The sequence below is a fragment of the Fonsecaea erecta genome (genome assembly GCF_001651985.1).
Source record: "Fonsecaea erecta strain CBS 125763 chromosome Unknown Scaff10, whole genome shotgun sequence".
In the NCBI taxonomy this organism is placed as follows: Eukaryota; Fungi; Ascomycota; class Eurotiomycetes; order Chaetothyriales; family Herpotrichiellaceae; genus Fonsecaea; species Fonsecaea erecta.
Genome location: NW_017387253.1, coordinates 699,087 through 714,029, shown reverse-complemented (window position 1 = coordinate 714,029; position 14,943 = coordinate 699,087). Strand labels below are relative to the sequence as shown.

General features: G+C 54.4%; 6 protein-coding genes across 6 annotated transcripts; 3 read left to right on the top strand and 3 right to left on the bottom strand.

The window, feature by feature from the left end:
- Nucleotides 1-264: 264 nt before the first annotated feature.
- On the top strand, nt 265-1,425 carry AYL99_09974 (hypothetical protein; the record flags this gene model as incomplete). The annotated part of the gene is made up of 3 exons (XM_018841480.1): nt 265-648; nt 709-933; nt 988-1,425. The coding sequence occupies 3 exons, from the start codon at nt 265-267 to the stop codon at nt 1,423-1,425; spliced, it is 1,047 nt and encodes a 348-aa protein (XP_018689189.1).
- Nucleotides 1,426-2,023: 598 nt separating this feature from the next.
- AYL99_09973 (glycerol kinase) lies at nt 2,024-3,908 on the top strand (the record flags this gene model as incomplete). Its single annotated transcript, XM_018841479.1, has 4 exons — nt 2,024-2,026; nt 2,091-2,227; nt 2,318-3,488; nt 3,642-3,908. 4 exons carry the CDS (start codon nt 2,024-2,026, stop codon nt 3,906-3,908), a joined length of 1,578 nt encoding a protein of 525 aa, XP_018689188.1.
- Nucleotides 3,909-4,038: 130 nt separating this feature from the next.
- AYL99_09972 (hypothetical protein) lies at nt 4,039-5,487 on the bottom strand (the record flags this gene model as incomplete). The annotated part of the gene is made up of 2 exons (XM_018841478.1): nt 4,039-5,368; nt 5,444-5,487. The coding sequence occupies 2 exons, from the start codon at nt 5,485-5,487 to the stop codon at nt 4,039-4,041; spliced, it is 1,374 nt and encodes a 457-aa protein (XP_018689187.1).
- A 377-nt stretch (nt 5,488-5,864) lies between these two features.
- Nucleotides 5,865-6,833, bottom strand: AYL99_09971 (hypothetical protein; the record flags this gene model as incomplete). Its single annotated transcript, XM_018841477.1, has 1 exon — nt 5,865-6,833. One exon carries the CDS (start codon nt 6,831-6,833, stop codon nt 5,865-5,867), a length of 969 nt encoding a protein of 322 aa, XP_018689186.1.
- A 1,407-nt stretch (nt 6,834-8,240) lies between these two features.
- On the bottom strand, nt 8,241-9,853 carry AYL99_09970 (hypothetical protein; the record flags this gene model as incomplete). The annotated part of the gene is made up of 3 exons (XM_018841476.1): nt 8,241-8,877; nt 8,931-9,675; nt 9,736-9,853. 3 exons carry the CDS (start codon nt 9,851-9,853, stop codon nt 8,241-8,243), a joined length of 1,500 nt encoding a protein of 499 aa, XP_018689185.1.
- A 3,460-nt stretch (nt 9,854-13,313) lies between these two features.
- AYL99_09969 (hypothetical protein) lies at nt 13,314-14,279 on the top strand (the record flags this gene model as incomplete). Its single annotated transcript, XM_018841475.1, has 1 exon — nt 13,314-14,279. The coding sequence occupies one exon, from the start codon at nt 13,314-13,316 to the stop codon at nt 14,277-14,279; it is 966 nt and encodes a 321-aa protein (XP_018689184.1).
- Nucleotides 14,280-14,943: the final 664 nt, after the last annotated feature.

The window sequence follows — 14,943 nt, the reverse complement described above, 5'->3', positions numbered from 1 at the left end:
GTCATTTGAAACGAAAAATACCCGGTGTCAGCGCCCAAATCGAGGAACAGGTGACTTGTTTACGCCGTCATAACAAATAAGCTTTCCCACATCGAGCACCCGGTTGTGTGAGCTCAATCCGAGCTCCTTTGAACTTCAATCCTTGCTTCAACTGAGCAACGTTCGACCATCTCCACTCCTTCCAACTCGCTCTGCAGCTCCAGTCCAGCTGGCTCTGGTCGGCCTGTAAACCCTCTTACCTTTACAGACCTGCCATTGCCCACCATGTCGACGACCATGCTGCGCACCAGCGCTGTCCGATCGATCCCGCGCTCCTTCACCTCCCTCCAAGCTACGACCCCACGAACGAGCGTCCTCAACAACGCCCTGAAAGCCTCGCTGCGGACCTCTGCTCGTCCTGTACGGACCTCTCGTATCCTCGCCGTTGCCGCGTTCCAGCCAGTTCCGAGAGCCGTTGTGCGCTACGCCCACAACGCACACGCTTATGATACTGCAAAGGCAGAGAAGGCACTCCATGAAAAGCTTTTGGAACCAATCCCACAAGCGGTCTCGGCTGACTCGACCACTCGACAAGTTACCGGCGAAGTGCAGCCCAAAACTGCCGACGAGGAGGATGTGGACATGATGGGCGGGATTCGAAGTGATTTTGTGGGTTTCCGGCAAGCCAGGAACGCCTCCATTTCCATTTACTGATCTCAAGGCGAATAGAACACAATCAAAGAGACATTTAGTTTGGCTTCGGTGCCTCGTGAGGCTCTTTACGTTGGGCTGGCGGGTGTCATTCCGTATCTGGCTACGTCTCTCACTACCGTCTATCTCTCTTTCGACATTCAATATGCGGCCAACCATGGCCAGGGCTTTTTCATGTCTGGAGAGACTGCTGAGACCTTGCTTCACATTATCGAGCCAATTCAGCTCGGTTACGGTGCCTCGGTGAGTCTTCCCGGACAAATGCAAATTTTTCTGTGACTGACACTGTTTTCTCAGATCATCTCCTTCCTTGGTGCCATCCACTGGGGTCTCGAATGGGCCGGATACGGTGGTTACAAAGGCTACCCCAGATACTCTATGGGTATCGTTGCGACGGCCGTGGCCTGGCCAACGCTTCTGCTCCCCGCCGAGGTTGGCTTGATTGCTCAGTTCCTAGCATTCACCTTCTTGTACTACAATGATGCAAGAGCTTCGGCTCGAGGCTGGGCTCCTCAGTGGTACGGAGTCTACCGATTCGTTCTCACTTTCATCGTTGGTGCCAGTATTGTGGCTTCATTGATCGGACGTGGCCAGATCGCTGATTTGGTTACACGACCTCCGGGACCTGCCGACAGAATGCGGGCACTCAGGGCCAAGCAGATGGAAGAGATTGGACCTGAGCCAGTGGGTGGCGACGAGGAGGAAGAAGAAGATGAGGGTGAAGACGAAGAGTAGAGGAATACAAGAAAGCCGTGCGTCAAAAGTGGAGAACCGGTGCAACACCCGCTGATTGTTTTGCAGGTAGCAGTCATTGTACATATCAAGGCCAGGACAGGCAAATTCAAACATTCCATTTGTCTTTTGGGAATCAGCAAGGCGTGTCTCCATCCGAGCAGTTTCACAGTGATGGATCTATCGAAGCCTTCAGGGATAGCCAATGCCACGCAGACGCACAGCAATTGGCACGCCATGTCCCCATATCGAGTGTGCCAACCTCGTCTCGGCGATCACAGGGCCTCCGGCTGATGATACTCGGTGATCGTATGTATGAATGCACAGGAACCAGCTTTCCACCTGTTGCCACGTGCTTTTCCGGATCGTCGCCTGGGCGTTGCATCATCGCCTGCTGCAGAGCACATGCGTCCCCGCACCCGAGTTGCTCTCTCTCTCTCTCTCTCTTTTTTCTCACGATTGTTATTATGTGCATGTTCTGTCCTTGGTTTATGGCTTCTTGATACTACGGCCACCTATTCAATAATCTTCCATGCTATCAAGACTCACACAACATCTAACTCATCTCGGTTTTCCATCAACCTCACCTCGTCCTTCCAACATGGTACATTCGCCCTTGAATCTCTACCTGTTGCAAGCATATTACCTACTGACCAGGACAACCCTAGGGTGATAAATCGAACAAGAACTTCGTTGGTGCAATCGACAATGGTACCACCAGTACACGATTCCTCATTTTCGACCCTGCAGGCAACCCGGTCGCCAACCATCAGATCGAGTTCGAGCAGCACTATCCGCACTCTGGGTGAGTCTTGCAAGGGTCAAGGAGGCCTGCATCTTCCAAACCAACGCCAGGTACCCTTCCTATAACGTCCGTCTCTCTTACTCTATCCAGCTGGCATGAACACGACCCTGAGGAGCTCATTTCCTCCGTCGTAACTTGCATTGACGAAGCATGCGCCTCATTCGCATCCCAGGGACACACTCTCTCCGACATAAAGGCCGTCGGAATCACAAACCAACGTGAGACGACTGTGGTATGGGACGTCAAAACGGGGGAGCCTCTGTACAACGCGATCGTATGGACAGACACTCGCAGCGCGCATATTGTGCGTGAACTCAAACAGAAGAAGGGGGCGGACGAGCTCATGGACCTGTGCGGGTTACCGCTGTCGACGTACCCCAGCTCCACGAAACTCCTCTGGATGCTGAGCCACGTCGACAAGGTGAGAAAGGCGTACGACGAGGGCAGACTGGCGTTCGGAACGGTGGATACCTGGCTCGTGTACAAGCTAAACGGCGGCGCGGGAAAGAATGTCTATGTGACCGATGCGACGAACGCGAGTCGGACCATGTGGATGAACATCCACAAACTCTCGTACGACGACAAGCTGATTTCCTTCTTCGACCTCGACGTCAAGACACCGAAGCTGCACTTGCCCAAAATCGTCCCCTCGTCCGACCCCAAAGCGTACGGTACCCTCGCCCTCAGCAAACTCAAGGGCGTCAAGATTACAGGCTGCCTCGGCGACCAGTCCGCGGCGTTGGTGGGCCAATGTGGCTTCTCGCCGGGCCGTGCAAAGAACACCTACGGCACGGGCTGTTTTCTGTTATACAACGTAGGCGAGAAGCCCGTGATCTCAACACACGGCCTACTCGCCACAGTCGCGTACGACTTCTCGCCCCAGGGGATCAAGCCCGTGTACGCGCTCGAGGGCTCGATCGCGGTGGCCGGGTCGTCGGTGAAGTTCCTGGTCAACAAGCTCGGTTTCGGCAGCGAGTCGTCCGAGATCTCGGAGCTGGCGGGCACGGTGAAAGATAATGGCGGGTGCGTCTTCGTCACGGCGTTCTCGGGCCTGTTCGCGCCGTACTGGTACGACGACGTCCAGGGCACCATCTTCGGCCTGACGGGGTACACGGAGAAAGGGCATATCGCGCGGGCAACCCTGGAAGCGACGTGTTTCCAGACCAAAGCCATCCTCGACGCCATGGAGAAGGACGCCGGCGTCCATTTGAAGGAGTTGGCAGTGGACGGGGGCATGAGTAACAGTGATTTGTGCATGCAGGTGAGAGCATATATACCATGCAAAACCCACAACCCCCCCTCGGTGACAATTCATGTTTTCCCTGCCTCACTCCCCTTCTTTCCTTCCTTCCCTTTTTACCAACCCTTACCATACGGAATGAACGACGACTCACATTTCGTTGTCGCGCGGCAGACGCAATCCGACATCATCCAGATCCCCGTCGACCGGCCGCAGATGCGCGAGACAACGGCGCTGGGCGCGGCCATCGCAGCCGGGTTCGCGGTGAAAGTGTGGTCGTCGTTCGACGAGCTGAAGGAGATCAACGCCGACGGGCGGCACTTTTTCGAGCCCACCATCCCCAAGCGCCAGAGCGACCGGCTGTACAGGAAATGGAACAAGGCGGTCGAGATGTGCCGCGGGTGGGCGGACGAGGACGAGGACGAGGATGGACAGGACTAAGGCGGAAGAGAAGGAGGAGGGCGGAGGGAAGCTGTGAGACAACGACGACTGACTGTGCAGTGTATAAGAACGGAAGCGCAGCATTCGTTCAAATGTATTATGTATCATGAGTGATCTTGTTGATGTGATTTCATGGGGCGACCAGTCCTCCATTGCTCTTTGTCCCCTGCACGAATTCATCATACTGTTCAATCCTGGCCTCCCAGTCCTTGCGCAGGGCCTCCATCTTGTTCCACACCTCTGCTCCTTCAGCGACGAACGTTTCGACGTCTTCCTTGGTCGCATCGACGAACCCGGCTTTTCTCCCGAGACTCCCACCCCACCATTTGTCCTTGAAGGGCTTGCCGCTCCCATCGATGCCCCAGCCGGGGACGTCCGTGATGCGCACATAGGAACGGCCGAGGCGGTCAGTCGACGACCCCCATTTACACGGTCCGCGGGTTTCGGGGTCGCCGGTTGCTTGGACAGCTTGGGCTCTGATGTCCGCGAGGGACGCGAGCGCGAGCCACGTCGCCGACGCGGCGCCCAGGTAGCTGGTGACGTTGGCCCAGGGCGAACCGCACCAGCGCGCCAGGTAGATGCCCAGCCGGTAGCATTCGTGCACGATCCAGTACAGGCTGATGATCGTGGTGGTGCAGATGCCCGGGTGCGAGACGTGGAAGGTCGGCTCGGACTGATCTGGCCGCTCCCGTGCAAACGACGACACCCGGGCTTGTGAAGGGGTGGTGTATTCTTTGACTTGCTTCGCCGTGGCGGGCTGGTCGACCGCGCTCAGCGCCATCAGGTCGCCCATGCGCTTGGTGTGTTCGTACGCCGCTGTGGACTTCAGGCCCTGGTGGTCATCCGGGTTGTAGTGCCGTCCGACCGCCTCGATGGACGTCGACCAGATGATCTTGCCCCGGTCCTGGGGGTCACATGCGCGAAACAGCGGCATCAGCCAGTGTACCAGCATGTAATGCCCGAAGACGTTGGCGCAGAACACCTCTCCCAGGATCGGTTCCTCCTCACCACGGGGCATCGTCCCCGGGGGGAACTGCGGCTTTGTCACCAGTCCGACAAGACCCAGTTTGAACGTCGGCCACGTTGTCGCCTGTCGGATGCCGGTCAAGACCGTCCACAGCGTCAAGGGCCAGTCCAGGCCCGACCATCCTCCTATACCAGCATTGAGCACGATCGCATTGAGGTGCGGCAGGTCGGAGGCGAGGAGTTTGCGGCTGAGGGCGCGGACGGAGAGCAGGCTGGTCAACTCGACGTTCTCGGGCTGGAAGTAGATCCTGCGACCAGACGGGGAGCCATGTCGGGCTTCGCGATGTTTCTCGAGGGTCGCAAGTGTCTCGCTGCCCTTTTTGGCGCTGCGAGTTGTGAAGATGATGGTCAGGGTGCCGCCATGGTCGCCGGTGTGTGAAGAAGAGGCAAGATACTCGTCGATGAGACGACAGCAGGTACCTAGACCGAGGCCGCTAAGCGAGGGTGTGCAAGTCAGAGTCTGACCGATTGGATGGGATGGATTGGTGCTTTGTTTGTTGTTTGCTTACCTGTTTGCGCCAGTCACCAGGACATATTGATTGTTGCTGGTCATGTCATTGATCGTGGTCGGTGGGAGTTGTTCGTATGGTGGTCCCAGCACTCCACCATCGTGGGAGATTTCTTTTGGTCTTTCTTGTTCTGGGGAACGAGCAAGACAATCTCGAATTCAGGGCCACACAATTCACGGCGTGGCGCGACTCGGGATCGCAGTCAGTGGCTTACATAATAATAGGAATGGTCCCGCCAAGCCAATTCCCTTTTGGGAATACAGCAGGGACTCCAGGGACTCCCCCCATACTACGGAGTACAGAGAACTGAATTCATACATTCATTACATACACCCTAGTCATGGAAATTGATATGTCCGTCCTTGCCTTGTCGTGCCTTGTTCTCGGCCATGGGCAAACAAAAACAAAGCACCCCCAAACTTCATTCTTTTGTTGTCCGGAGACCAGCCTCCCAGGTGGCATTGCGATCCACGCCCCATCCATACGAGCTGCTGTCTTTGGTCGACGTTCGACGCATGTCTCGCTTATATTTCGTCGTGTACGCTCCTCCGGGGGTAGCACGGTGCAGCACCGCCGTGTTGTCCCACATGACCATGTCGCCGTTGTTCTCCCACTCCACGGTCAGCAGGTATTTGTCCTGCGAGACGTGGTCGAGTAACTCGTTCACCAGGGGTCTGCTCTGTTCAATCGTCTCCCCATCGAAGTGATGTGCATAGGTGGTGATGTACAGGTTCATTCGCCCCGACTCTTCATGCACCTGGGCCAGTTTGTGCCGCGCCATGGGCATGTCCGCCGGCTCGAAGTCGGCAAACGTGTCGGGGGCAGCCAGTTTGCGGTTGTGGTAGAGCGAGTTGTTGCACACCAGTGGCTCGATGCGGCGCTTCATCTCTTCCGAGAGGTCATCGTACGCGGTGCGGGAGTCGAGGTACTGCGTCGCGCCTCCGGTGCCCTTGGGAGGCAGCTCGACAGCGCGGAGGAGCGAGTAGTGTGCACGGCGGGGATTGTAGGCCATGTCGGCGTGCCACAGGCAGTTGCCCTTGTTCGCCCCGACGCGTGCCGGCTCCAGCTCCGTGAGCACGTTGCCGTTCTCGTCCAGGTTGGACACGTCGAAGATCTCGGGCTGGGTTGGGAATCGCATCCGGCGACCGGCCTTCATGTGTGCTTTCACGTCATACATCTCGCCGAAGTTGGCGGTGAATTCAATCTGCCGGTCATTGTCGAGATTGGCGCCGCGGAATACCAGCACCCCATACTTGTTGCACGCCTCGCGGATCTCGGCCGCCGTCTCCTTCGACACAGTCTTTGAGAAGTCAACGCCGTGGACTTCGGCACCGAAGGTCCTGGCCAGAGGAGTGAAGGTCAGAGTAGACTCGGGCTCACGAGTGATCATTGTGCACAGTGGGTGGCCGAATCTCAAATCTTCTAAAGAGGAAAAGGACAGTATTCACAACCAGCAAGACTGATGACCTTGTCGGTGCGATGTGACAGATCATGAAACTGCTCCGCCGGATCAGGACTACCTACTCTGACCCAACATCGCCTTACGTGCGATCTTTTCTATTATATCGCCTCAGCTCTGTTCAAGCGGGGTTTATACTCCGTACGGAGGAGACCTCGGCCCGAGCGCCCCAAAACAACTGTTGGCAGGACTACACTGAAAAGATATACAAAGATGGTCAGAACAAGCCTCGGAAATATGGGGGGTGTTGAGGAGACTAAATGCTAGAAGAATCGTGGGGCCCCGCGGGTACCGAATTCCGTGGAGAATACTGCCGACATTACCTTGCCGTCGATTAGTGATTGGCCTTGTCCAAGTTGTTCCTGTCCCCAGAGCTAGTCGCGGAGCGGTTCTGCTGAGCCGGTTGACAACTTACCCTTTTTGTCATAGATCTCGACACGAACTGGCCGTGACCGTGAGTATCTTGATGCTCGACACAGGTGCAAAAATCATGTAATAACCACCTGATATGAGGCCCCAATCTACTATAACTTTCGGAACGGGTCATATCAGGGGCGGAAAGACCACGACAGCAACGCCATGAAGGCTGAAGTGCCCGCTGAGAAGCTGGTCAAGGACGCTCTCGGAGAGACGAGGTGCCTCGCCTGGCGCGATGGGTTTGCTCTGCTTGCGCCTTTCAAACCTGGGTTCTTCTTACACCTGGCTTGCTGACAGAGATCTCACTGATGAGCAAGGCTTGGACGGTGCCAGACGTCGCTAGAGATGCACTAAAGGCGACAAACAAGGGACACTTTGCATGCACTGCACCATCGTCCACGCCGCCTTGACCGGGTCTCGAGTCGTTGTGAGATGTAATTACCGAGTACCACCACGACTAAGTAAGTATAGAAGCAGGTTGGTAATATATTGTAGGGAATACCTTCTCTACACCATCACGAGAAGCATCCTTTCTCTGCTACTATTGAACAGCCATCACCAAGCTGCGTTCCGTGGCTTCAACAGCCTCGGAGTTGCCTAACTCGGGAATAGGTTTCAAGGCGTGCCAGGTGGCATTCAGGAGAGCCGGCCTTGTCCTCCAGCACAGAGATCTCGGTATTCCTTGGGCGAATATAGCTCCTTCCGTCTCGATCCTAGTGCATGTGCATCTTCCGAATATCTGAGATGTCAGGAGCTTCTCTTCCTGTCATTCAGCCATCCTACCTCTGTTTCCGTGGCGTGTTGTTCGGAAGCGAACTGGCTCCTCAATCTTTCCCATGGCTCCTCATACTCTTAGTGGAGCACTGGACCATCGGACCACTCTCCTCGATAAGGGTGTCCATGAAGCCGAGGCCGGGACGCTCAGCCTCTGCCCATAGTACCATATCCATTCGCACCAGACCAGATGCGTGTCTGACTTTCCTTGCTTGAAGACTTGACGGCGAAGTAGTCCCGAAACTTTCTTGCCGGGGGTTCTGACGCAGCTTCTTCGTCACCACTGCTGAGGAGACCTTGCACGCATATGGAATTACCGCCGCATGGCATCCAGCAACACAGTTTGGCCAGCGGCAAGGCGAGGCCATGGACGACCACACTGCTGACGACCAGGAACCAGACAACTACCCGCATGGCTTCCTGGAGATATCGGATGTCTCCGATTGACGTACTTTTTTCGTCCCGAACCAACTCCTCAAGGAACTCCACGGCGATCAGCAAGTAGAAAATGGCTGAGACGCCAATAGGTCCAAAGAATCCGACAAACATGGCCTGGAAAAATGTCCCGATCTCGGTTACTTTGTGCTTCATGGCCAATATCGCCGGGAAGCGACGGAGACAGAGGACTAAGATGCCCAGCGCCATTAATCTTCCGAAAGAAAGGACGTTGTTTGTTGCGAACAGCGCCCACGGGGCAACAGCCCCGTACCAGATGAAAATGGAAATGTTGAGCAGCGTGTCGGCAGCAGACCAGAACAGCTCGCTGCAGGCATCCTGCTCGAACCTGTGAAGTAAGTCACAGCTCAAGAGTTTCCTTAGGTCCCACTCAGAACTTACTGGTCATCCCACGCAAAGGTACATCCGGCGACGAAGCACGCAAGGATGTCGTCGGTTCCCAATATCCCACAAGTCCCCAAGACGAATAGAGACAGTGCAATAACATATATGAGAGAGCTTTCTTCCTCAATCAGCCCGCGTCTTCTGGCCGAGAAGAACAGCTTCCGCGCAACATAACCGACGACAACACCATACACCATGCTGAAAATCACGACATGGCCCCAGGTATCACCAATCCAGGATGTCAGCATGGGCAGCTGAATCCCTTGACTCCCGGAATGCTTGATCCAATATAGCGAGAAGAAGAGGAACGGATAGCCCAGACCATCGTTCAGTCCTGCTTCGGCTGTGATGAGTCGCTGCAGTGGCTTCGGGGTGTTGATCTCTGCGAACCGGCCTTTGATGACGGCATTGGATAAGACTGGATCCGTCGGAGCAACACAGGCTCCGATGGCCAGGGCGTGGATGAAGCTTAGCCGTGGCACCATCAACCATATTATGAGACCTGCGCTGAGCCACATCAGCGTCAGGGTCGGCCCCAACATGTAGAAGATTGAGCACCATGCCCGGGAGAGGTAGCGTGACGGGAGCTGGATACCCGTCAGGACCAGCTGTACGGCGAGGACAAGCCGGGAGAATTCCAGGGTGATGGAATCTATATTCCTGCCATGTCCACATCCATATTCGTCTGGCCGGAGAAAACCAGCGAAGTGTGCGAGAACTGCACCTGCGATCAAAGCAATCACTGCATTTCTGTGAGCACCCATGCCACGAGAGGAACGAGAGGAGAGATTCAAGAACTCACATGCTTCGGAGAGCAGGAATTGTTGCTTCCACGCATCAGACACTAACCCGAAACTCAAGAGAAAGCCGCCAAAGACCGTGCATACAATGTTGAAATTGGAGAGAACCAGACCATCCATGACAGAATGGGAATCGGAATCCTTGGAATGAGGGATTTGAAAAATAGGGGGAACGGAAGGGTGTCGAGAGAAGCAATCCTCCTCCTGGTGGTGATATAAACAACGCCCTCTGCGTTTGAATATTATGGAACTCCATACTTAATAAACAGGATATGACGATGTCCAGCAGCGGCGGCAGCAGCAGCAGAACCTCCACACTAATCTCAATCTCACGCGCATGACGCATATGGCCGACGGACTCATGCGCCTAAAGATCATCAGCGTCTACAAGGAGCACCGTCGATGCCCGGTCGGGAATTAGCTGGTATTGATTATATCGTTTTTCGATGACCTGACCAGACCCAGGCATCTGATTGAGTGCCGAGATACAAATAGGTATGATCTCCGCGCTTGGATTGGCGAGCCCGACAGAGGCCGGACGTGACCAATCGATTATCAAGGATGGTCTCCCTAATCATTGACGCATGCATGTGTTCCCACGGCGCTTTCCTCGCCATCCGAGCGGGCTGCTCACTAGGGTTACAAAGCACGACTCAAGGAGGAGGGTGTGTGAAAGGACATAACCGAGTAATCATCGCAGGGATGATCCGGGAAGACGGAACGTCGCACGTCGGCGCTTGATTACGCTAGTTCCTGATCGGCTCGACGGATTCACCATCCAATGGTCGAAATGATAATATATCCGGTCACAGGATCTGGAATGAGTCTATCTCGGTCTTCTACGCCAGCAGGCAAACAGGCTTCTGGTCTGTTCTTAGCCTCGATGTCATGCGTCAGATGGACTGGCTAGAAGGGCGCAAGTGTACTGGCGACAGTGGACGAGAACGCCATCTTGATGATCGTTGTAGGGATTTTGGGGACTGCTGGAAGGCATTGCTACAGTGGGATGGCCTTCTGCCAGGGTCACCGGGTTATGAAAAGCGCCCTCGGTGGTCACCGGCTTTGATGTCCAGCGAGATCGGGTCCGCCTGTCTGCTAAGACCCAGGGAATTGATTGCGACGCCATCCACAAGGGTGGTCTACGACACAGAGGACGTCTCTATGGGTAAGGAAGCAGGCATCATCTTACAGCCCCCAGTACTTGGAACATACAAGTTTTAAGGTGAGCCATTCCACTTCTTCATCCCCTCTACACGAATAGAGGTCGAGGAGTTCGCAGAGGGTTATTGGCCTACTGGTGAAACGCACGGGTTTTCCCCCCGTCAGCAACAATGCCAGGTGCTCAGCCATTCTGCAAGAAGACGGCCAGTTTGCAGCCCTGTCGACGTTGTCGTGGCCTCGGATGTATTCATCCTTGAGATGCATGCACTGGCCAGACACCGGCTCAAAGCAGGGCCCGGCCACTGCACCCTCGCAGTTATACTGCTTGTCTACCTCTCACGCCATGCTGAGAAATTTTGTGTCTCGTCTCTACCGGAATTGGAACTTTGCAGGTTTCTTTGTCTTCTGGAAGTGACTCGATCATCTGAACGAGTCGACTAGATAGCATAGCATCCTCAAGGATTCCTGGTATTACCACCAAACGAAGCAAGAGCAAGGCTATCATTTGGCGACTTGAGAAGCATGGAAATCGCCAGGTGTGCCCCCGACAGTGTTTCTTGGGATCTACTGAGGGGAGAAATACCCCTAACTTCTTTTTTGGTCGGAATGCTCAGTGTTTAGCACCGGAAACCAAGCTAACCTCTCCAAAGCCATGGTGTAAGGTGGTTGAAGGAGCACCCTTAGCCCTACGCCCGACCAACTTGGGTCTTGAGAGGAAGGGAAAAGAGCTTGTAAAGGTGCAGAGTAGCTTTCTGCTCTCAGCGTATTTCAGGATTGCTTTCAAGACGTACTTACCAGCGCCTTTGTTTGTCCCGCGTATTTCTCCTTGGCATGAATGGTCAAATGTTGTGCTAGTATCCTTTTGGATTGTATCTCCCGGTCCAACTCCTACCGGATCTAGTCCGTCTGCTCGTCTGACCGTCCTCCGATGTCTTTTGACCTTTACCACGAACAGTCAAAATGCTGCGCTCAGCTTTGCATGCAGGCCTCCAAGTCTTTCGCTAGATGACAGCCGTTGAAAGAGGGTGGATCTTGCTATCCGGCGAACGTCAAAAATTGCACCAAGGATAGGTACGATGAAGTTCTCCCGCCTGCTCCAGCTGGAACCACCGACTGCCCATACGCCTGTGGATCAGCCACACGGTGATCTCCTGTGACCTCAGAACCACGGTGAATCAGGAGATAGCCGTTGGAGGAGTGCTATGGGAAGGTCGTCGTTCTTGAACCAATCATGAACGCCTCGCCGGTAAGACGGAACGCGAGGCCAAGAAGGTTTCATCGACATCCCACGCTACGTACCGTCTAAAAGTGCTGTCTCCGTGCTATAAACGAAGGTGGCGTGTCCACCTGGCCCACTCACCTCCCCTTCTGACCGTTCTTTCTCCAGAGATGGGCGGGAAGGCACCTCAAGGGAAAGTCTGTCCGGTAATTTCGATCCAATCCTCATTCCTTGATTGCGAAATGTGATGACCACGTACACATGTAAGAAACGAGACCCAATATCTTTGACTAATATCGAGGCTTAGTTTTGCCAGAATTCGACTCATAACGTGGGAGTGGCGTTCAAGCAGTTCGAAGCAGCTCGAGACTGTCAGCACCGGAACCACTGGAAAAGAGTCATCTGTCAACTTGGTCATGGTCGGTGAGTGATTGAAGATGACGCCAACTCCTGACAATGAGGCAGAAGTATTTGGTAGCCCTGCTGAAGTTCCGAATTGTCTCCATGCACCACCCAGCCTTGAAAATCTGAGATAAACCACTCTTTGCGATTCTATCGGATACCTAACCAAGCCTGCGGCTCCTTCTGGGATCTTTGTTGGAGAGTGTTTTCAATCTAGGATGAATTATCCACGTTGCATGTTGACCTGGTGCCCAGACTGCGCAGACACAAAAAAGGAAAATTAGTCTACCCAAAAATCGACGTGGCCATCATATTCAAGAGTGTGTCCGCCACAATATGGCGAAGAACCTCAACCGACTGCCGTCTAACATTCACTATTGTCACTTTTGCTTTAAGTGGGTGATCGGAGAGGATGAATGGGAGGCCCATTGCGCCTTCCACATCTCGTCGCTGGCCACCAAACGATGCGGAACATTATCGTACGGCTACACACTCATCCGTCCTGGATATTCTCAATTCCGCCTCGGAAGGACGAAGTTACCAGCCGCCTATCGATTACAGTCATGGACTCGAGACTTTAATCTCTGGACGCACGTGAACGGGGAACTCGTAGGCCGTCGCTGGCCGATGCGGTGTCCATATCCATTGTGCGATATCTCCCTCAAAGATGATCGCGATCTACAGTTCCATTTCATTAACGATCATGACTTCCCTCGGACGCGGCGTACCTAAGCTACAAACACAGACTCTTTTCACCCTTGCGGATGCGACCAGTCAACAAAACTGTCGAATGATCCCATGCAACGAGTTTACAAGAGGAAGGCTACCACCGCGGATGACTTCCTTCAGTGGAAGCCGGGCGAGAACGTCCCGCCCTCTGTTCGCCGCGGCCGTGAATTGCCTATGTGCCTCCACAAAAAGGCCCGTGTCGCGAATCCAACGGTTTCACCTCCGCTTCCGTCAATTGTTGACCTAACTAGTGTCTCGTGCGAGAGTGACTTGGACGCTTTGCTCCCTCCGGTGGCCAAGGATCTGGCGATGTCCTCCACCTCCCCGCAAGATTCCGATCGCGATCCTCCTCATCTCCAGCCGCGACATCATCAGCAGCTCGAGACTCGATCGGTAGTACAGCAATGGGTGTCATGTGACAGCACTGATGTCGCCACCGTCTCATCCTCACCGCTCGCCGATTCACATTTTTTGTCCAGCAGCGGTCTTGATACTGACGCTAGCATGGAAAATCCCTCCGCACAAGCCCGGGATTTGACAAGTTCCTCGGCAAATGTGCATGGCGATTTAAGTTACGATGATTTATTTGGTCAGTACCTTCGGTCGCCGTCGCCGTCACCTTCGCCTTCGCCCTCACCCTCTTCTCCCTCATCACCCGATGATGCCGCCAGCGAAACAAGCGAAGCGACCCTGGTAGACGGCACCCTTGATCCTACTGGGATAAGTGTAGATACCGATGCCGGACTACGCGGGGCTCCCGCTGAGGAAGCCGTGCTAGAGAAGGAGGTCGCACAGGATCAAGGAGACGCGTGCCGTATCGGCAATGGCACCCGACTTCGATTGCGAGCCCGCCAGCCGACAATCACACTCCGCCTTGAGCTACCGGCTACAAGTCAAGGCAGGGTGAAAGAACAAAGAGGGAAGGGGAAGACCAAAATGCAAGAAACTCAACGGGGAGAGGGAAAGAAGGGAGCCAAGGGAGCAAAGGCGAAGAAAGAAGCTAAGGGAGTGAAGGTAAAGAAGGAGAAGCGATGAAACATTCTAGATAGCACAATGACTTATAGTTTTAGAAAAACGTTTCGGAAATTGTTTGATTAGTCCTCCAAGAGTTGCTGCCATTCCATAGGCTTATAGTGTTTAGGGAGTGGAGCCATCAGCAGAATAAATGCTCGATACTTTTGGTACAGTTCTTAATGTTCATGCAGCTCATCCAGACTTATCCCAGCGACTCTCAAGTGCTTCGGGATCGAAAGTTCCATCAGCAGCATTAATCCGGTCATCCTAGTCATTTTCATAATCAAAGAAACCCACATCGTCGTCTCCAAATATATCCCTAGTAAGATCATCTTTCCTCTGTTGCTCCAACACTTCAAGCATCTCGCCCATTGTCGCAGCCCGACAGGTTCCCGGGCCCCATGGTCTCAGCTTCTTCGCAGGCGAGTGAGGTTCGTACCCCGGAGAACTGGCCTCGGCCACACGATGCGCGCTTTCTTCTACCACCTTAGCTAGCTAATCCCCCTCAATCCGACTTAAGTACACTGCATGTAGATCCGGCAAATGGACAACGTCGTTGACATAGTATTAGAGAACCTTATTGTCGATCGGCCGCTTGGCAAAGATGTCGGCAGCCATGAGACCTTGGATCTCCTTCTTGGTCCGGATCCAGCGATGGATGCCCATGAAGCCGAGCTTCAGCTCG